At 38.8% G+C, this 22,115-nt stretch overlaps 2 protein-coding genes across 4 annotated transcripts in view; both read left to right on the top strand.

Annotated features, from left to right (window-relative positions):
• The first annotated feature begins 2,917 nt into the window (after positions 1 to 2,917).
• LOC117505473 (broad substrate specificity ATP-binding cassette transporter ABCG2-like) overlaps positions 2,918 to 22,115 on the top strand; it is a 37,486-nt gene continuing 18,288 nt past the window's right edge. Inside the window, exons 1-3 of one of the 3 annotated variants that reach the window (XM_034165140.1) lie at positions 2,918 to 3,048; positions 8,059 to 8,065; positions 20,586 to 20,713. In XM_034165140.1, coding sequence (XP_034021031.1) covers positions 3,011 to 3,048; positions 8,059 to 8,065; positions 20,586 to 20,713 — 173 coding nt within the window. In that variant the 5' untranslated portion in view covers positions 2,918 to 3,010. Of the gene's footprint in view, positions 3,049 to 8,058; positions 8,066 to 18,589; positions 18,703 to 20,389; positions 20,472 to 20,585; positions 20,714 to 22,115 lie in introns of those variants that run through there. The other 2 variants (XM_034165138.1, XM_034165139.1) reach the window with 2 other exon arrangements.
• LOC117505489 (low affinity immunoglobulin gamma Fc region receptor II-a-like) lies at positions 6,882 to 14,844 on the top strand. Its single transcript, XM_034165164.1, has 7 exons — positions 6,882 to 6,915; positions 7,522 to 7,554; positions 7,665 to 7,792; positions 9,117 to 9,237; positions 9,348 to 9,593; positions 13,634 to 13,789; positions 13,981 to 14,844. The coding sequence occupies exons 1-7, from the start codon at positions 6,885 to 6,887 to the stop codon at positions 14,040 to 14,042; spliced, it is 777 nt and encodes a 258-aa protein (XP_034021055.1). The 5' UTR covers positions 6,882 to 6,884; the 3' UTR covers positions 14,043 to 14,844.

The following is a 22,115-nucleotide window of genomic DNA, read 5'->3' as shown; positions in this document are numbered from 1 at the left end:
CTCTCTCTCTCTCTCTCTCTCTCTCTCTCAGAACAGGAAGACTTCTGTTTATTTTTCAGTCTTGGGGGGCGGAGCCCTTCGATCCCTCTCTCACTTCCTTGTGTGGCTACAGGTATCCCGGCAACAACCAATCAGGTGAATACTCTCACACCACACGCAACACAAGTATTTCATTAAAAAAAAAAAAAAGTTTCCTTCACAGGAAGACTGTTTGTTCTTCACCTGAGACAATGTGAAATGTGACGCTCCTTCGATTTGAATAAATCCCTGATGGAAGAGGACATGAAGCCAAAAAACCTCCCCTGATAGAAACGACAGAAAAATAGAAAGACAAGAGAAAAAAAAAAAAACATAAAAAAATTAAAGGCAAAAATGTATCTCATGAAAACGTGGTTTAGCCTTTAATGGTGAAGTTACAGCATTATAATAACATAAAATATTAACAGAATATGAATAAATTATAATGCACAAAAATAAACATCTTATAAATAAAAGGAGTGTTTCAGCATGTTCAAAGCCTCCTCCTAATGTATCGTGACAGTCAGGTTACAGCAGGCTTTAACTCTGTTGCTATGGCAACAAGCAGAAAGTCGGAGGATTAACTTGATAACAACCATCCATGTGCACCAAAATATTCAGCAATTGTCATTTTTACATAATACGTTCACATACAACGCTTAAACTGACCAAAACATCAGATTTGGTGGTGATCCAGATGAGGTTGAACTTTCTCAAAACGTTTGAAAACAAGTTACTATGACAACAGCGCCATTTTTTTTTTTACACGTTGTTGAGTTCCAGCTGTTCAAAGGTCAGCAGGGTCGGGTCGATACGTGTTAAAGCTTAAATATTAGTGTGGAATGGTAAAGCAAATCACATGAATCCATGGATACCAACCTAAAACACAGAAATCATATCAATATTACCATTATTTTGAGAAATGTTGCCAACATTTAGTCATTTTTCAGTTGAACACCCACTGGTCTCGGACAAAACAAGAGGATTTTAAGATTAACAGGTTTAATCCCCATCGTAGCCACACTCACACACACATGACTGATTACTTTGGTGCCATTCTTTTAGAATATTGAATGTTTACCATGTCTGTGCACTCTCAGTTTTAAGATGCCATTTAAAGGGTATATTTGTTTCCTGTCCATGTGCGTAGACCAGCAAAATGTCAGCCTTAAACGGCTTGTTTTGATGTCTGTGACATAGCTCATATCATTATGAGGATGTTTTGTCTACGAAGTGTAATAGTTTGTCTGTTTTGGAGACACATAGGCTTTTTTTAATTTATTTGCTTATTTATTTATTTATTTTGCAGCATGCTAAAAAGACTTGTGCTGAGTCATAGTCCGAGACTCATTTGGCTAGCAGGAAAAATTTAGCAATAACTGTGCTAGGAACCATTTTAAGTTAGCCAACTAAGGAAAGTCAGAGACTAAAGATACATATGAACTAGTTGTACAAACAGCCTGAACTTGCTTGTACACTGCTTTTCCTCAATAGTCTGGAAACACATGATCTGATCCAAAAGAAAAAGGACAAAATAGAGATTCGTCAATCAAACTCGATAATATGGATGTGAGGGATTGGGGGGGAACCCAAATACAGATCCAATAAAAACAAATTAACCAATGGACTACCTGTTATTATACTTAAGAGTCTTGTGGTGTCTCTTCTGCTCTAAAAACATTAAAATTGTGATGTTCATGTTTGCCAAGAACATAATAAAATCATCAGCATTTATGTATTTGTTTGTCTGTTAGCAGGATTACATCAAACCTACTGCACAGATTTTGATGAAATTTTCAATACAGATAGATATTAGACCATGGAAGACTCCATTAAATTTTTGGAGGTGATCCGGATCTGGATTCTGGATGAATATTTCACTTTATATAGGCTTTAAGGATTACATCAAAATTACTTCACGGATTCTCACCAAATTTGCACCACAGGCAGATATTAGGCCATGGATGACTCCACTGAATTTTGGAGGAGATCCAGATCTGTATTCTGGATCAGGATTTCAATTTGTACACTTCACTTTTGCAGATTTTGAAGATAACGTAAAAACTACAGTACTTAATGGATTTTCACAAAGTTTTCATCACACATTGGTGTTAGGCCTTGGAAGACTCCATTAAATTTTGGAGGTGATCTGAATCTGGATACAGATTCTGGATCAGGATTAAATTTGTAGACTTTTAAAGATTACATCAAAATTACTTCACAGATATGACATCACGATGTAAAACCAAGATCAGGAAGACACTATTTTGTTTCACCTTGTGAATTAAATATCAGATTGCAACATCTTGATCAGTCGGACCATTCTGGACCAGTATGTAATTATGGCACTGTGTTGTGGAATCCGGATTCAGGGAAAGTTTGGGTCACGATGTGAATCACATATCTTTTATTTTAAGTCCTCGCCAACCCTTAGTGACGTCAGAAATCTCACATTGCTCTTGTTTTACTTGCATTTTTTGAGTAATTCATAATATGGTTTAGAAATGCCTGACTGGTTGCTTAGTGGGTACAAATAGAATAAAACTTTTTTTAGTTATGTATCAACTTGCCCAGTGACTGAACGTCTCAAGAGGGTTCTAGTGATCTCAAAAAACAAAAACAAAACAACAGTCTCTCTGCATAATCGTCACCTCCTGTTGATGTCATGAAGCACAACAATCGATTCCATCCTGGCCTAAGACCAGGACTAAAACCACCTCAGGTCAGCAGTTTAAATTTTCTCCCGGTGAACTCGAGGGAGATGGGCCTAACTTGCCCAGTCTGTCGCCAACTTGCCCAGTCTGTCCCCATAGCACAAGACAGTTTTTAGTCTTTGACTTCCAATTTGAGTACTGCTTCATAAAGCTGCAGTACCTAACCTGTCCAGAAGGGGCACTGCTGTCTCTCAGTGGACAAAAACAGTTTGCTCGTTCCATCGCTGCTGCAGGTGTGATGTTTATGTCTTTACTCTCAGGGGCCTGGATGCTGCTGCATGCTGGGTAATCCCGATATTCCTCCAGATCTAACCAAACCAACACAAAAGCGTACAAAATAATTGCACTCAAAATTGTACCAAGATGTACAATTATATAATTCCTGAGCTTTTATTTTTTAATATGCTAGAAATTTCAAGATGAATATTTCTGACTTTCCGTTAAACTGCATCAACTGTCCATTCAGGATAATGTGACCTCGGACCTTTGACCCCCCAAACAATGTTGGCTGTTTGGAATGTTAGCATTCCCGATTAAATTTCACCACAGCTCTGGAATTTGCACAAAGTAGCAGCCAAAAAGATACTTCCTCTTCAAACAAAGAAGAAAAATCATCCAATTAAAAAAAAAAATCAGACAAAGAAATCCCACAAAAATCATGAAAACTAACTGAAAATCCAGTTTGGGTCATTTCTCCTTTTCCCTCTTTTCTTCTACCATGGCCAAAAGGATTAAAAACCATCGGCATCATGGGAAATATGCAGATTATCGTTGCATCTGGCAGGACCGCTGAATCTCAGCTTGATGTCATGGAAAATGGAAAGAAAAAAAAACAAAACAAAAACAGAAGCATCATTTTCGCCCACAGTGTGGTCGCGGCCATCCACCTTCCACCCACTCATCTACTGTATTTGAGAGTGAGAGGCTGATTAAAAAGAATCAAGAACACAAAAAGGTCATTCTTTTTCCAAGCATGTTCTTGTTAATCCCGTTTTGTGAGTTTGTCAGCGCAGAATGTTTACTCGCAAAGTCACATTTTCTTAGATCGGCTTAATGTGCTTGTAATAGTGTGCAGCTTTACTACAGCAGAACTGTAGATAAGCGGGTGAGTAAGTTACACATCCCAGCTTCTGTAAGTAATAACTCAAAAACTACAAATACCATCATCTTGTAATTCACCAGATTAAAAGAGCACATAATGAGGATGAATGGAGGAGTTTATGGACAAAGTTGAGTACTTTTACTTTGAAATGTAATCCATTATTGAATACAAAATACAGTACAATCAGAATACTTTTAGATTATTTGCAATGTAATCTGAATACGTTTTAAATACTTCAAAATCAGTGACTGAAAACAACATTCCTCTTTTGAAAAAAACGATTGGCCACTTGAATTTTCAATAGGCGGCCAGATAGGGGTTAATTGAAGAATTACACAGGGGTCAAAATTAAAAGATGCTTCAATCATATTAAAAAACTACACCACATTATTTGCCTGATTATAAAGATTCCAAAAAGCTATAGTTTGGACTATCTACGACTGAATTATATGGAGTTATGGGATACAAATAGCAAGAATGGTGGCAGAGGTCAGTTTCAGTTTGTACAGGGGTCAAAAGTTAAAGTTGCTCCAATTTTGGTAAAAAGTGATGCAAATTATTGGTTAATAGAGTTTTAAAAAGAAATAATTTGGCCCATGGGTCATGCTTAGTTATATGTCATAGAACCCAATGGACATTAACTTTGTTTGACCTTTACTTTGGAGACCAAGTGTTCAACACAGTCATAACTATTACATGTATGAATCCTATTAGCCCAACCAGTAATTTACATCACTTTTTATCAAAATTCAAACAACTTTAACTTTTGATCCCTGTACAAACTGAGATTGACCTTTGTCACCATTCTTGCTGTTTTTACCCCATAACTCCAGAACATCCATTCATAGATAGTCCAAACTATATATTTTTGGAATATTTATGGTCAGACAAGTAATGTGGCATATTTTTCAATTTGATGGGAGCATTTTTAAATTTTGACCCCGTGTAATTTTTCAGTTGACCCTTACCTGGCTGCATATTGAAAATTCAAGTGGCCAGTTGTTTTTTTTTCAAAAGAGTAATGCCTAAGATGTATTTGTGCTGAACCTGATGCTTGTATCACTATTTGAAAGATTGTTTCAGTTATATGCTGGAGTACCTTTTATGTGATAAATCATAAATAAGTTATAAATTAAAGACAAGCAGAAATGAATGGATGTTTTGAGACATTGTTTTCATTTAGAATCTTGCTAAGTGCACTCAGCCCACTGGCACCCACCTTTACACCAGTGTCAGCTAAAAATTTAAGCTGCAAACTGTTCTGGTTGTAGGATGCTTTAGACCCTGGCGCAGAGAACAGAGAGGATTTTGCAAAACAGTCTTTATGGATTTACTCAGGAACAGGTCAAAGGTCATAGCATAGGGGATTGGTTACATGATGGAGACAGTGTCTGTGAGGGAGGTGACAGGAGGATTGTAAGCAAGGCAGAAAAAGGTAAAAAAACAAAAAACAAAAAAAACCACACACACACACACACACACACACACACACACACACACACACACACACACACACACACACACACACACACACACACACACACACACACACACACACACACACACACAAAAACCACATAGTGTCCAAATATGGCAGGCAAAATCAAAATACACTCTGGGAAATAAAGTTTGGCCACAAGAAGTGAAATACGAGGAAACACTAGAAATACTGGTGAGAATAAGGCACAAACATTCAAGCAACCAAGAAAGGAACACAGAGGTGATTACAAAGAGGAGGCACATGAAACCTCACAGAGAAACATAACCAGAAACAGTCACAAGAAGGAGACAGAGGACAAGGTACCTTGGGTATGAATATTGTGCTCACTATGTGAGCAAATACAGGATGAAATATACAACAGAATTGACAATAAAATGAGAATATAAAAATGATAGAATGTGTGGCTGGGGATGGTGTCAAAACATTTTCAGTAATGCAAGTACCCGTGACCCGACTCCGGATAAAGCTGAAAGCAAAGTAATGATGGCAAACTTGAAAGGAAGAAATGCAGTACACTGCCACCTGGTGGACAGTTTATAATGTGCACTAATTTCAAATTATGAATTTTAAAGGCTCCAGCCAACGGTGCATCTGTACGTACACTAGCATGTTGCCTGTTTGTTACTCAGTTTGCTCTCTTAAATGCCTTTTTAAGATGGTTATATCACCGATAGCAGTTACTGATATTTGAGTTACTGTTTTCACAAACGAGCTGGGATGGACTAATTCTTCCACCCACTTATTTACATTTTTGCTGCAGAAGCTCTATGTTGTCAAAACCTCAAGGGTAACATATCGCCCCCTAGTAGAAATCTGAGCAAATACACAAGTGAGAAAAAAATGACATCAATATTAAATCTATAATTTTATGGTTAAAATGCAAGCAAAACTGGATTATTACCTCAACGTAGACCGCAAAACCAAGACTTAACGCTCAAACAGTCTTCTGTAGAAAAAATGAGGAAGTCCTTCACTAGTTACACAAACACAAAGCAGTGCCAACTGACACGGACTTTGGTTGCCTGGCACATGGGAAAACCTTTGAGCTGTTCTCCCAGAAACACACACTGTAAAACTACAAGAACAAAGCAACGAGCAAGACACAAACTGTTAACATCAGACTGAAATAATAATAATAAAAAGATATAAATCAGTTAATCAGCATCCACATGTCAAATATTTGTTGAAAAATTACTTTTCTTTGTGTAATTTTTTTTCTCAAATTATTTGGAAGGTGTGCCTTGTATTTCGGTTAGGGTTTCTGTTAACAAAGCATCTACAACCGCATGGATGACATTAAATATCAAATATTCTTTGTGCACAGAACTGACATAACACACCGGTGAGTTGCAATGCCATAGTCAGCCATGGGGGGCAGTATAATAGTGGGAGGACTATTCACCTGGAACAACAACAAAATGAAAATGGCCAAAATATTTCTGAGAAACTCATGTTGTTGACAGTGATGTCACCAGATGGCTCCACAGTCTCTCTCTCTCTCTCTTTCTCTCTCTCACTTCCTCTGTCTCTCACTCAGCAGTCAGTCAAGATGGCGGTGACAGCGTTCTATCTGCTTCTCTGTAAGTACTTTGATTTTATATCTCATGAACTTGCTACAAATTTAACATGCAATATTTGTTCATATAATTTTTAAATTAATCTATACGTCACTCCTTATCCCATTGGACATAATAATAATAATAATAATAATAATAATAATAATAATAATAATAATAATAACAATGTAATTTTTTTTTTTTACAAATTATTCTACCTTTCTTTCTAAACTGTAAATCAACATTTTAGATCTTTTTCATAGATTAAATGTTTCATTATAGTGTTTTCCACCTCATCTTTGACATGCAAGGTAGATTTAAAACAGTGAAGCATTTTTCTACATTATCATTTTTGATAATGATATGGGTTGATAGGTCAAATCTGTCCATCAAGATTTAGATCTCACAAAACACTCTGTATATTTAGTATACATATCCCTGCTGTGATGTCATCATAACTATTCCAGAAGTGGCCAAACTGTTACTTTTGGGACATAAATCTTCCATATTTTGTTCTATAAATTTTGATTTAAACATTTTACTGGGGAAATTAATCAGATATGATTCAGGTTGCTTGGATTTATTTTTAATGTTTTTTTGTTTTTTGTTTTTTGTGTGTGTATGATTTAGGGCTGAGTTTAATCAACTCTGGTCAAGCTCGAGGTGAGACGAACAGAAAATCCAATGTTTAAAAAAAAAAAAAAATTTTTACCAATATCTTACTGAATATTCATTTTGTTCTGTGTTTATTTCGGGTTATTTCCCCTCCTCAGTCTCTCTGGTTGTCACACCTAAAAGACTGCAGTTTTTGAAATATGATAGCTTCTCCGTGAGCTGTGAGGAGGAGGATGAAGAGGAGTCAGTCGGGTGGACAGTGATGAAGAAGATGGAGGATGGAGAGGTTTGTCTCTTTAAAATTTAGATTTTATTTTCACAGTATCATGCTTGTTTTTTTTTTTAATATATTATAAACAATGTATCTTTTTCTTTTAATTTCACGTTTTCTTTTTTTTATCATGCCACTTTTATTTTCCTAAAGGACCTTTATTGAAAAACTGGCATGTTTTATCTGAACATATGTCCCATACAGCAGCACAACTCTTTTCTCAAAATATTACAATTTTAGTTTTTTTTTTTTTGTAAGATGACAACTTTTTCTTATAAAATTCTGTTTTTCTTATAATTGTCCTCCCGGGCACCTGTATGCTTGTCTCATATAGGTTAGACTTCTTTTTTGTATCAGTTTTACTTTTTTTGCTGACTTTATTCCATTTTTAAATGAAATTTTGCTTCATACATTGCGATAATGTTTTTCACCTTGGAAAATGGGATTTTATTCTTTATATTAAGTTGTGTAACCTACAACCATTAAAAATATTTGTTAATGTAACTTAATTCTTGTTAGTGCCATTGTTTAACTGTACACATTCATGCATTTGTAACTTTATTTTCATTTTTACCTGAAGCCATCAAATATGGCCATCGTTTGCGTAGTGATGTCGCAGGCTGGTTTAGCTAGCTGCAAACTCCATTTAGTTTGTGTGTAAATATAACCTCTTTGTCATATGTTATGTAAAAGCTAGTGAGAAATAAACACTTAGAAAACAGAAAACACTGTTTTTGTAACCTGATGACACCTCTGGAGTGATTTACAAGACATTTCGTGGGCGTCAGCATGCATGCTAACTTCTGCTAACTCAAAGCTAACTTCCGCACATGTATGCACACACACACACATAAATAAAACATAAATATTGTTTAGGATTGATTGATTGAGGGGCTTTACAAAACATGTACAAATTGTAACGTAAGACAATAGGATAATGTAAATAACAATAAATGTATAATTAATACACACACACACATTATATATATATATATATATATATATATATATATATATATATATATATATATATATATATATATATATATATATATATTATATATATATATATATATATATTACTTAGCACTGGGATACCAATTAAACTGCAAATTGTAAAGAAGACAATGCTCATACGGGTATTTTAACATTGCGTTATTTTTATAAATGTGTTGTTTTCATATTAATACTTTTTGTTGTAACATTTTTACATGATTAATTTTATTCTTTTATTTGTCAAATTATTATGATACTGTCACTCTCTTTAATTATTTTGTCAGAAGTGACTATAATAATAACATTATCCAGTGAAATTTCTCAGTGGTCCATTGTCCCATAGGTCCGTCCATGCTTGTCCTTGTGCTCCATCACTGCTGCATTCCCCACCACAGACAGTGGTCTTTACTGGTGTGAAACTGGTCTTGGACTAACCAGTGACGCCGTCATCATCAATGTCACTGGTAAGACAGAGCAGATCAGAAATCCATTTCATTGATTAACTGATTATTGCCACACAAATAATGAAGCAATTTTGATCAGTCAATGTCCATCTTGTGTCTTTGTTGATCAGTAGGTTCTGTGATCCTGGACAGTCCCGTCCACTCAGTGGCCGAGGGCAATGATGTTATTCTGCAATGCAGAAGTAAAATTCCGAGACGTAATTTCACTGCTAGTTTTTACAAAGATGGCCGCCTCATCAGGAACAGCTCCACAGGAAACATGACCATTGTCAAAGTTTCCAAAGCTGATGAAGGTGTCTACAGGTGTAGCATCTATGGATATGGACAATCACCACAGAGCTGGCTGACTGTCAGAGGTAAGGTTTTTGATGACATCATGGGCATCACTGAGGCTATAGACTGATGATACAGAGTAAAATAACTGCACAAGAGTTTATTACACAATCTCCAGTGAAGTCCCTGAACATCAACTCATACCACTGACTTCTCAAGGCTCAGTCTTGGGACCTATTTTGTTTACACTTTATACTACTGACCTGTGTACAAACCTATAAAACACCTTCTACCATCTGTATGCTGATAACACCATAATCTATTCCTACTCAAACCCAGTGACACAGGCATTTTAATTCTTGCAGTCCGCTTTTGATGTGGTGCAGAACTGTCTGGAGAAATTCAAACTCGTGTTGAATGCAGAAAAATCCAAAATAATGTTTTTCTCTAAATCACCTGTTTCCTTGGAGAACAGACCATCAATCAAAACTGCCCGAGGTAATGTTGTTGAGCTAGTCAGCAGCTACAAGTATTTGGGATTGACTATTGACACTGAGCTCTTTTTTAAAGTTCATTCCTTCATACCTTCCTTATTGGACTATGGCGATGTCGTGTATAGGTGTGCTTCATCCAGTTGTCTACAGTCCTTGACCCCGCTGTATCATTGTTCCCTGAGTTTCATCACTGGTTGCAGCCACATCACCCAAAACTGTGAGTTGTATGCCAAAGCAGGCATGCCCTCTTTCCTGGTTTACAAATTCTTGTTTTCAAGGTGCATTCTAAAACCTCCGACTGCAATCTTTGTGTGTTCCAAACAGTAGAGGTGGAAAAATATCCAATAGCATTTGAGGTGGACTCTAACTGCATTCTGACTGCATTCTAAATATTCTCACAGCATCCCAACAGCATTTGGAACATTCTGATCACATTCAAGGGGAGACCGAAATGGTCTGGCATGTCAAATCCTGCCAGCATGTTACGAATGTACCATGGATGAGCCGGACTGCGCCTCCAGTTAGAGCCCTGCATTGGGACTGGGTTCCGCAGGACCAAACGCAGAGCTTTCCGGAGCGGGCGGTTAAAACCTCACTGCATTTGGGGTAGGCGGGTAAAAGAAATACAATGAGTCCCAGTCAACAAAGGAGAATTGTGCCAAAGTATGCGGTGTCCACACACTACTTTCAGTTTAAACAATAGCTTTTCATTTAACAGGGTCAGCAGCAGAGAAGCGCAGTCAGTGCAGCTCCACAGACACTCACAGTGAGGGTTACCATAGCAACACTGCATGCCCATATATGGCATACATATGAAACAGTCTTTCCCACAAACAACCACATGAATCACTTTATTCATGGGGTTGAATAATGTGCCCCATTATTCATGGGGCACATTCACAAATAAATCACTTTATTCATACTCCACTTTGGGGGAGGTGATGGTCTAGTGGTTAAGGTGTTGGGCTTGAGTCCAGAAGATCATGGGTTCAAATCCCCGCCTGACTGGAAAATTACTCCGGGCACTTGGGCAAGGCCTTTAATCCCCTATTGCTCCCGGTGTATAGTGAGCGCCTCGTGTGGCAGCACCCTGACATCGGGGTGAATGTGAGGCATAATTGTAAAGTGCTTTGAGCGTCTGATGCAGATGGAAAAGTGCTATATAAATGCAGTCCATTTACTTTATTACACTCAACAAAAATATAAACGCAATACTTTTGGTTTTGCTCCCATTTTGTATGAGATGAACTCAAAGATCTAAAACTTTTTCCACATACACAGTATCACCATTTCCCTCAAATATTGTTCACAAACCAGTCTAAATCTGTGATAGTGAGCACTTCTCCTTTGCTGAGATAATCCATCCCACCTCACAGGTGTGCCATATCAAGATGCTGATTAGACACCATGATTAGTGCACAGGTGTGCCTTAGACTGCCCACAATAAAAGGCCACTCTGAAAGGTGCAGTTTTGTTTTATTGGGGGTGGGGGGGGATACCAGTCAGTATCTGGTGTGACCACCATTTGCCTCATGCAGTGCAACACATCTCCTTCACATAGAGTTGATCAGGTTGTCAATTGTGGCCTTTGGAATGTTGGTCCACTCCTCTTCAATGGCTGTGCGAAGTTGCTGGATATTTGCAGGAACTGGTACACGCTGTCGTATACGCCGGTCCAGAGCATCCCAAACATGCTCAATGGGTGACATGTCCGGTGAGTATGCCGGCCATGCAAGAACTGGGACATTTTCAGCTTCCACGAATTGTGTACAGATCCTTGCAACATGGGGCCGTGCATTATCCTGCTGCAACATGAGGTGATGTTCTTGGATGTATGGCACAAGAATGGGCCTCAGGATCTCGTCACGGTATCTCTGTGCATTCAAAATACCATCAATAAAATGCACCTGTGTTCTTCGTCCATAACAGATGCCTGCCCATACCATAACCCCACCGCCACCATGGGCCACTCGATCCACAACACTGACATCAGAAAACCGCTCACCCACACGACGCCACACACGCTGTCTGCCATCTGCCCTGGACAGTGTGAACCGGGATTCATCCGTGAAGAGAACACCTCTCCAACGTGCCAAACGCCAGCGAATGTGAGCATTTGCCCACTCAAGTCGGTTACGATGACGAACTGGAGTCAGGTCGAGACCCCAATGAGGACGACGAGCATGCAGATGAGCTTCCCTGAGACGGTTTCTGACAGTTTGTGCAGAAATTCTTTGGTTATGCAAACCGATTGTTTCAGCAGCTGTCCGAGTGGCTGGTCTCAGACGATCTTGGAGGTGAACATGCTGGATGTGGAGGTCCTGGGCTGGTGTGGTTACACGTGTTCTGCGGTTGTGAAGCTGGTTGGATGTACTGCCAAATTCTCTGAAACGTCTTTGGAGACGGCTTATGGTAGAGAAATGAACATTCAATACACAAGCAACAGCTCTGGTTGACATTCCTGCTGTCAGCATGCCAATTGCACTCTCCCTCAAATCTTGTGACATCTGTGGCATTGTGCTGTGTGATAAAACTGCACCTTTCAGAGTGGCCTTTTATTGTGGGCAGTCTAAGGCACACCTGTGCACTAATCATGGCGTCTAATCAGCATCTTGATATGGCACACCTGTGAGGTGGGATGGATTATCTCAGCAAAGGAGAAGTGCTCACTATCACAGATTTAGACTGGTTTGTGAACAATATTTGAGGGAAATGGTGATATTGTGTATGTGGAAAAAGTTTTAGATCTTTGAGTTCATCTCATACAAAATGGGAGCAAAACCAAAAGTGTTGCGTTTATATTTTTGTTGAGTGTAGTAGCCTACAAATAACATGAATTACCAGGACCCACAAGCGCAAATCAACATCCCTTGTTTGTTTCATCATTCTAATGTGCTAATTTCTTGGAGAGAGAGAGAGAGAGAGCAAGTGCTGTCTTCTGCATTTCTTCTCTTTTCTGGATTTCAAAGGACATCCAATTTATGAACTGAAACATGCAAATCCAGGTTCTTCTGATTATGAAATTCCTGAAATGCATCATGAACTGTTGGCTATTACTGGTGGCTGCACTGGTAATAATGGCTGTGCACGTTGGTGATCTGATAACCTCAATAATCTGATCTCTCACGATTACATGCACTACAGTAATGCAACAATCTGAAGAACCTGGTTTACATTATTTCAGTTCATAGGTTGGATGTCTTTCGAAATCCAAAAGAGTGAAATGACAGGTCTTGGAAAAAGAGCAGATGTCAGCGTTCGCTCCCACCCCCAGATTACCTTCCAACCAGACTTCGGGTGGCATTCAAAGTGCATTCTTAACATTCCTACTGCATTCTAACAGCATTCTGGGTATTCCTACTATGTTCCAGCTGCATTTGAACTGCATTCAAAAGCTAATACACACGGAATGTGCAACAATCATTCAAGGTGGGTTTGGCCCACATTCTAAGTATTCAAACGGCATTCTTACACAGCTGTTGGAATATCTGTCCCTCACAAATGTGGCTTGAATTTAGGGTCCCCCCCCCAGCTGATTCTGCTTGATTCCTGCTCATTCGTACTATGTGTGACTGGGCTCTTAGCTTCACACAGACGTGTCCAGTTTGAATTTAATCTTCTCTTCAAAGCACACAGCAAAAAGTCTACAGTCTCTACAGTGCCACCTGCAGACCATGTGCCCTCTGCTTCCTCGACCCCCGTCTTCACTGTGGTGCGCCACCTGGTGGTAGTAGCTCCATATCTGTTGTCCACCATCATTCTGGGACTCATTTACAGATCCAGAGGTGAGAAAGGCTCTTATCACATCACATCTGATGAATGTGCCGCTTTTGCAACAAGCAAACAATCTGATGTATTGTAATGCATGGATTTGTGTTTTTTACGATAATATCAAATAAATGTTTCTCTCAGATGTTTGTGTCTGATTTTTAAATGACATGTTTCTAAGCTGTTTTAATTGTCTTTTTTCCCCCAGTAAAAACAACCGTCACGGCAAATCGAACACTGGATGATGTCATCATGGAAGTAGTCACATAGCACCCAATGGATACCTGAGACATGACGGATATCTACAGATTAAACATAAAGAGGAAACAAAATCTGTTTTCAAGACTGGCATTGACCTCTCTCTAGGTTTAATGGTTTTATATTTATTACAGATTATTTTGTTAGACTTCATTATGAAAATAAAACTCAAGCTTTCCAGAGGCTGGTACCCATTTCCATGACGCCGTGTGGACAGGATGTTTTTGAGATGTGAGGTTGGTTGCAGAAGCTTCAGACGGTGGGCGTCATCACACCTTGTGCACGCTCTGCTCTGATGTTTGTTACATTAGAAAACGATGCCTCGGTACAAAAAAACCCCTAATTGTGCACATTCACAAAAATCCACAAACATCTGATGCCGTTTGAGGGACAAAAATGAATTTCAGATCGGGTCGCCACAAACTGTCTTGTGATTTATTCTACAGAAGCAGCCTTCATGTCATCAGGTGTAAAAGGTCAGAATCCCTTTGGTGACCTTCACTAGCCCCTGATTTTTCTGTGGAAATGCCCTTCGTCAATCTCCTTGTGAAACTGTTAATAACGTATTAATAACACGGTAATAACTGGTAATTGTGGTAACTACTGCATTAGTTAGCCTAGTCCAGTAAAAACAGCTATTTAGTTACTAATTTGCTATTTCTTTGATTAACAAAGTGTAGTTTTATAGTTTTATCTTCATTTAACTATCTCTGCTGCTCTGTAAGTTTTATTGGAACATGGGTCTAGAATTTTGTTGTATTCATTATTTTGAGCACTATGTGAATGTTTTTCCCACTTAAAGTTCTATATAAATTATTGCTATTATTGTATTTCTTGCTGAGAGTTTTTAGGAATTAAAAAAGAGCTCAGGCTTATAAAACAGATGACATCCTGCTGAACTTTAAAGCCCCGTTGTGAACAAAGCAACACCTCTGTCATGATTTCGGCACACACCATCCTGCCACGCCAACATATATATTTGGCTTTCCTGTTTGAAAGGAAACTGTTTTGTGTTTAGCAGAAAAGTTGCCACTTATTTCCTTTTCTGACCTTTACGGCTCTCGTTGTTCATTACACCGACAGCTCACATGTTTCACTGTGTGTGTGTGTGTGTGTGTGTGTGTGTGTGTGTGTGTGTGTGTGTGTGTGTGTGTGTGTGTGTGTGTGTGTGTGTGTGTGTGTGTGTGTGTGTGTGTGTGTGTGTGTGTGTGTGTGTGATTTGTACATTTGGTACTGTTTTTAGTCATGTATACTTGTCCACCTGAGTTAACTTGATGAGTTTTGATCTGATTCCACCAAATAATTGAGGGTCAATCAATGTCAAATCTTTAGCACAATGTTGATATATAGAGTATATTTATTTATTTGTTCATTCGTTTTCTATACCCACGTATCCAAATTTCACAGTTAGTCAAGCACTTAACGCATGTCACGTCTGTGAACCGCTAATCTGTCAGGTAATGGCTGCATTTACAAAAGAAAGGTGGCTAATTGTAGGCTGTTGAGGTGTTAATTTTAAACCTAACAGCAGTTTGGCTGTCCTCTGGGCGTGGTAGCAGGAGTAAAGTAAAGGCACTTGCACGCTCTGTGTTGTGCAGGAGAGTAAACTCATTTTTAACAGGTGTAGACTGAATACGAGAGGAGCGTTGGCACATACAATTGCGCAAAGAGAATTTTGAAATGTTCAAAAAATCTTTCATGCATAAATGCTGTGTAATGTTGCCCGATCTACTCGCCAACACTGCGTGCACCTCATCAAGTCGAGTAAAGAAGTGAACAGTGCAAGTGATCGCATCAGAGCCTAGGTTGTCTGAACAATTACCATGAGATGTTAAATCTATCACAAACATACTTTTACAGCTGCACACAAGAATGAAAGAACATGCAACTGTTTTACCAGGCCATGACAATGTAAACATGACAAATAATTACCTTTTTAGATGGCTCCAAATGCGTTCTCCAGCTCATTCAGAGCGCAAGTGCGCAGCTCCGGCTGGAGCGCTCCTCTGCTATTCAGAAAAGGATTAGAGCCATTTTCAACAGACAGCTCACAGAGAAAATAATTAATTGGCTACAAAATAATTATTTTATACAAGCAGTGTCCAGCGTCCACCGCACAGTGCATGGCAGCCAGTGGAACAAAGCACGGCATCCAGCTGGGAACACAGTGGGTGGGATCATCACAACAACGTGCATGTAAGTGTGTGCATCAAAATCGTGCAAGTGTCAGGGGTCCTTAAAAAAACCTCAGGACCTCTAGTGTTAATTGTATCAAATGCTTCAAACACTGAACCATTTCAACACAATTGCTTTATATTGATTCAGTGGTTCAAAATGTTTCAGTTTCACTAATTGTTGAAGCTTTGTAGGTGGAATTCTTTCCCATTCTTGGTTGATGTACGACTTCAGTTGTTCAACAGTCCAGGGTCTCCGTCGTCACATTTTGTGCTTCATAATCCACCATACATTTTCAATGGGCAACAGGTCTGGACTGCAGGCAGGCCAGTCTAGTACCCGCATTCTTTTACTACGAAGCCACGCTGTTGTAACATGTGCAGAATGTGGCTTGGCATTGTCTTGCTGAAATAAGCAGGGATGTCCCTGAAAATGACATTGCTTGGATGGCAGCATGTGTTGCTCCAAAACCTGGATGTACCTTTCAGCATTGATGGTGCCATCACAGATGTGTAAGTTGCCCATGTCATGGGCACTAACACACCCCCATACCATCACAGATGCTGGCTTTTGAACTTTGCCCTGGTAACAATCTGGATGGTCTTTTTCCTCTTTTGTCCAGAGAACACGACGTCCATGATTTCCAAAAACAATGTGAAATGTGGACTAATCAGACCACAGCACACGTTTCCACTTTGTGTCTGTCCATTTCAAATGAGCTCGGGGCCCAGAGAAGGCGACACTGCGTCTCTGGATGTTGTTGATGTATGGCTTTCACTTTGCATGGTAGAGTTTTAACTTGCACTTGAAGATGTAGCGACGAACTGTGTTAACTGACAATGGTTTTGCTGAAGTGTTCCTGAGCCCATGCAGTAAGATCCTTTACATAATGATGTCGGTTTTTAATGCAGTGCCACCTGAGGGATCAAAGGTCACGGGCATTCAATGTTGGTTTTCTTCCTTCCCGCTTATATGTAGAAAGTTCTCCAGATTCTCTGAATCCTCTGATTATATTATGGACTGTAGATGATGGAATCCCTAAATTCCTTGCAATTGAACATTGAGAAACATTGTTCTTAAACTGTTGGACTATTTTTTCACACAGTTGTTCACAAAGTGGTGATCCTCACCCCATCTTTGCTTGTGAACGGCTGAGCCTTTTGGGGATGCTCCTTTTATACCCAATCATGACACTCAGCGGTTTCCAATTAGGTGTTCTTTGAGCATTCATCAACTTTCCCAGCCTTTTGTTGCCCTGTCCCAACTTTTTTGAAATGTGTTGCAGGCATCCATTTCAAAATGAGCAAATATTTGCACAAAAACAAAAACAAAAGTCTATCAATTTGAACATTAAATATCTTGTCTTTGTAGTGTATTGAAGAGGATTTGCAAATCGTATTCTGTTTTTTACATTTTGCACAACATCCCAACTTCATTGGAATTGGGGTTGTGCATCTGTAGTGACAAGGGACCCAAAGTTAGGCTTTTTATTGGCTTATCTTTGTCATCCAAAAAGTGGCAGACTCAGAAACAAGCTCCAAAGATTTGCTGGAACTCTCTCTGAACCCTTCACGCGTTGCTGACATATCAGGTGCAAAGTTTTCAGCCGAATCAATAATCAGAGAATACTACAGTCAGAATGATGTCAGCAGATGTTAACAGCTGTTTTGTGTGCACGCCTTAAATTCCTCTCCTTTCATTAAGAAACAGTGTGGTCTGGTCTAGTCAAATCTAGTCATCAAGAAAAAATTAACGGGAGATATCTTTATTTTGGCGTGACATTTCATTTCACATTGCACTGATGTTGAAAGCGTGAGTGTCACGCCAGATGCCGGAGAGTTGGCAGCCCTGCCTAACATTATGCTGCTGTTGGCAGTTGGTAAATCACTTTTCTTTTAATTTTTCCCATCCACCTTTCTCCTTACGTTTTGTGCTTGCCATATTTATGTTGAAACTCCGCACTCTTCTTTGTTAGCTTTTAGGCTGATGGAATTTATGCTTGACAATGGACAAATTATCGTAGCGCTGATAGACTCAAAATTTTGTTTACTGAACAGGCCGATGGCCATAGACCGTAGACCGGACGGCTGTTCTGGACTTTTTGCAGAATGCACAGATTGCTAGACAACCCCTGGAAGAAGTGCAGAAGAACAGAAGAGTAGAAGAACAGAAAAATGTAGGAGAATAGAAGAAGCATAGAAGCGTCGAATGCCTAGTCAAGATTTCAACAATCGATCCAGAAACAATACCTTCCGAGCCAGTGATTAAAACCATAAAGCTGAACATAAACCTTTGAGTAACCCAGCATTTTTGACTTTCGAACATGCTGAGCAGGCAGAGACAATAGAGCAAATGCAATTTAAAAAGTTTACAGTGTCATTGCTCCATCTTATCAAATATTACACCGCCTTCAGTCATAAAGTGGGGCTGAACACACACTGTTTGCACGCACAGCACTCAGAGGGATCCGACCAACAGACACACATTATCTCACCAGGTAAGAGATGTTTCTCTTACATTATTTATCCTAATAATAGTCGGCACACAAAACGGAATCGTCCTGAATCACACACACACACACACACACACACACACACACACACACACACACACACACACACACACACACACACACACACACACACACACACACACACACACACACACACACACACACACACACGGACACATCGAGTGGTTTGTTTGAACTGCACTGTTTGCAGACATTCTCTATTTAAACATCATGAATCTGCTGCTCACCAACATTTCAGGGAGGGTTAAACGGCAGAGCGTTCTACATTTTATGCACATTCATGCAGTTGTTGTACGATGATCAGTTTACAAGTATAGTTGGATTTGTATTTTTACAGCTAGTTTTCTTTGGGCAAATCAAGGAATTGAATTGGAGCCAATATAAAAACTTTTAGTGACCCAAATAATCAAGGCAGAAATATACTGTCCTTATGTAATTTGTTCAGTGGAGAACAGTCCGAGGGCATTGGTCTCATTATCTACAAGAGACAGAGGCAAAGCGAGCAGCTGCCATTTATTTTCAACCAGATTTGTCACTACACTGCCAGCTACATGGCCCCAAAATAGACTTCTCACCTTTTTTATACAATGTGACACAGTGACTGTCAATCCAAGTGTAGACATTGTGACTTACGGTACTGTCCAAATGTTTTAGGCACCATAAACACATTTTAAAAATGATGAAAACCTGATAAATATTCAGAAATAAATGAAATGTGTGATGAATGTCAACTTTAATGATAACTGATGTGAAAACTGGGTTCTATTTACATGTGACTTTCTGGAATAAAAGTTGCACCACAGTATAATTTGCAGGACCTCAAAAACTATTTCAAGAAAAACGTGAGGTAAAGTATGAGTAATTGCATTTTCCAGTCATTTGTGTGGTATTTTAAAATGGCCTGTAGACTTACAAAGAAATTATTATCATTTTTATGGAATAAAAAAATATAGCTCACATACTCACTTTTGTTAGAACTAATTTTGTGTTGACATGCCAATAACAAAGGGGGCAAGTGGCATCAAACATTACATCTATTATAACTCTGGGATGCCTAAAACCTTTGCACAGTACTGTACATTGGTTATATTTATAGTTATTTATAATAAAGTTCACATTTAGACTGTAAAACATCAAAGCTCAACTAGATTTCTTTGTCATAAGGGATTGATAATGAAATGTTTGGCATCACTGCCATTTTAAAGTATATATCGGTAACAGAAATTATATTTTACTCCCTAATAATCACTCCCCAAAAATCAGTATCGGTCAGGCTTTAATATGGATGCACTCTAATCCTAATCCCAGTCCAATTTATATGTATAGTTATTTATAATAAAGTTCACATTTAGACTGTAAAACATCAAAACTCATCTAGATTTCTTTGTCATGAGGGATTGATAAAATGTTTGGAATAACTGCTGTTTTTATGTATATATCGGTAACAGGAATGATATTTTACTCCCTAATATCACCCCCCAAAAATCAGTGTCAGTCAGGCTTTAATATGGATGTATCCAAATCCTAATCCAAGTCAAAATATGAGTACTTCTTGTACTTCTGGACTGGACTATGTTTTGGTGTAGTAAAAGCATGAAACATATGGAGTGTTTACCATCAATGCTGGCTTTGATCTCCAACATTTTCTCAGCGTTTCCTCTTCAGGGAGGTGGAGGATGTCGAAGAACCCAGTGATCATGGAGCTCGGCCTGAAAGCAGCCTCTGAACAGCAGGTGCCTTCCTACTTTTCTTCACTGACGCTAATTTTAGCAGCTCGAAAAGTCAGGGATGTGAAGTTATGCCGCCCATGTGCCTGATTTTTTTTAAAGTGATTTACCTTTTGGGTCCATGTCCAGTCTGCAGGTCCATCTGGTGCCACCGTTAGTTTCCACAACGTCTGCTACACAGTAAAAGTGGGGGGAAACCGCCTGTGTTGGAAGAAGGCTGTGACCAAAGACATCCTCATCGACCTCAAGTCAGTAGCCTCAAGAATCAGAGGAGAAACTTTGATAGAAACAAGAATAGATCACAATGTGTTAAAAGACCTCAATCTTCTTGTAGATGGTCAATGTGAGGACATGAAAGCTCTCATCAAACGCTTTAATGTACAATATCAAAAGGAAGGAAACTCTGTCCTTTGTCTCTGTGTATGCACACAACCTAAACCAACAAACACACACTTTTGAAAACTTCTGAAACATTCTCATCCAACAGACCTGAACAAACATTTTCTTTAAAGCTGCAGTGTGAAGAATTTAAGGACTGGAATGGAATATAACGATAATTACCCACAACAACAAATCAATGTGTTTTAATGTACGATAAAGGAAACAAATCAGGAACTGGCAAGGGCAAAATGTAATATGTAACCTCACCACTAGATGTCACCAAATCTTGCACAAAGTAGCCCCCAATTTATGACAACTGTGATGTTGGAAAATATGCAAATCAGTTTGCAGGTTTGCCGATATAGCTTACTGTATTTGTGTGTGTGTGTGTGCGCGCGCACATGCGTGCACGAAAAAAAAATGACTCTTTGGATGAACTCAATTCAATTATGTGCAGGATTTCCACCTAATAAATATATGTAGCCCCAACTCAAATAAAGCACATCCATGGAAGATAATTTAATTTAGTTGGGACTACATATATTTATTAGATGAAATCCTGCACATAATTGAATTGAGTTCATCCAAAGAGTCATTTGTTTGTGTGATACACTCAAAAAACTGACCCATTAGATTGGATTCCATCTAATAAATATATGTAGTCCCAGCTAAATTAAATTAAATTATCTTGCATGGACCTGCTTTATTTGAGTTGGGGCTACATATATTTATTAGATGGAATCCAATCCAATAAGTCAGTTTTTTGAGTGTATCCCACAAACAAATGACACATTGGATAAACTTCATTCAATTATGGGCAGGATTTCCATCCAATAAATAAATGTAATCCCAACTCAAATAAAACACACCTATGCAAGATAATGTAATTTAATTGAGTTGGGGCTACATACATTTATTAGATGGAATCCAATCCAGTGAGTCAGTTTTTGAGTGTATCACACAAACAAATGACTCACTCGATGAACTCAATTCAATTATGGGCAGGATTTCCATCTAATAAATGATCTTGCATGGATGTGCTTTATTTGAGTTGGGGCTACATATATTTATTAGATGGAAATCCTGCACATAATTGAATTGAGTTCATCCAATGCATCAGTTTTTTGAGTGTGTGTGTCTTGGGTTTTGGATGGTAGGCAAACCAGCAACCGGATGGACCATCTATCCGGTTGCTGGCCTGCCTACCATCAAAAATCCAAGACAGTTCCGCGGTGTCATGGATGCGGTGAAGCACAGCACCAGCACACA

The sequence above is a fragment of the Thalassophryne amazonica genome, chromosome 23 (assembly GCF_902500255.1).
Source record: "Thalassophryne amazonica chromosome 23, fThaAma1.1, whole genome shotgun sequence".
NCBI classification, from domain to species: Eukaryota; Metazoa; Chordata; class Actinopteri; order Batrachoidiformes; family Batrachoididae; genus Thalassophryne; species Thalassophryne amazonica.
The sequence above is the reverse complement of the archived record's forward strand: the minus strand, read 5'-3'. Positions and strand labels throughout refer to the sequence as shown.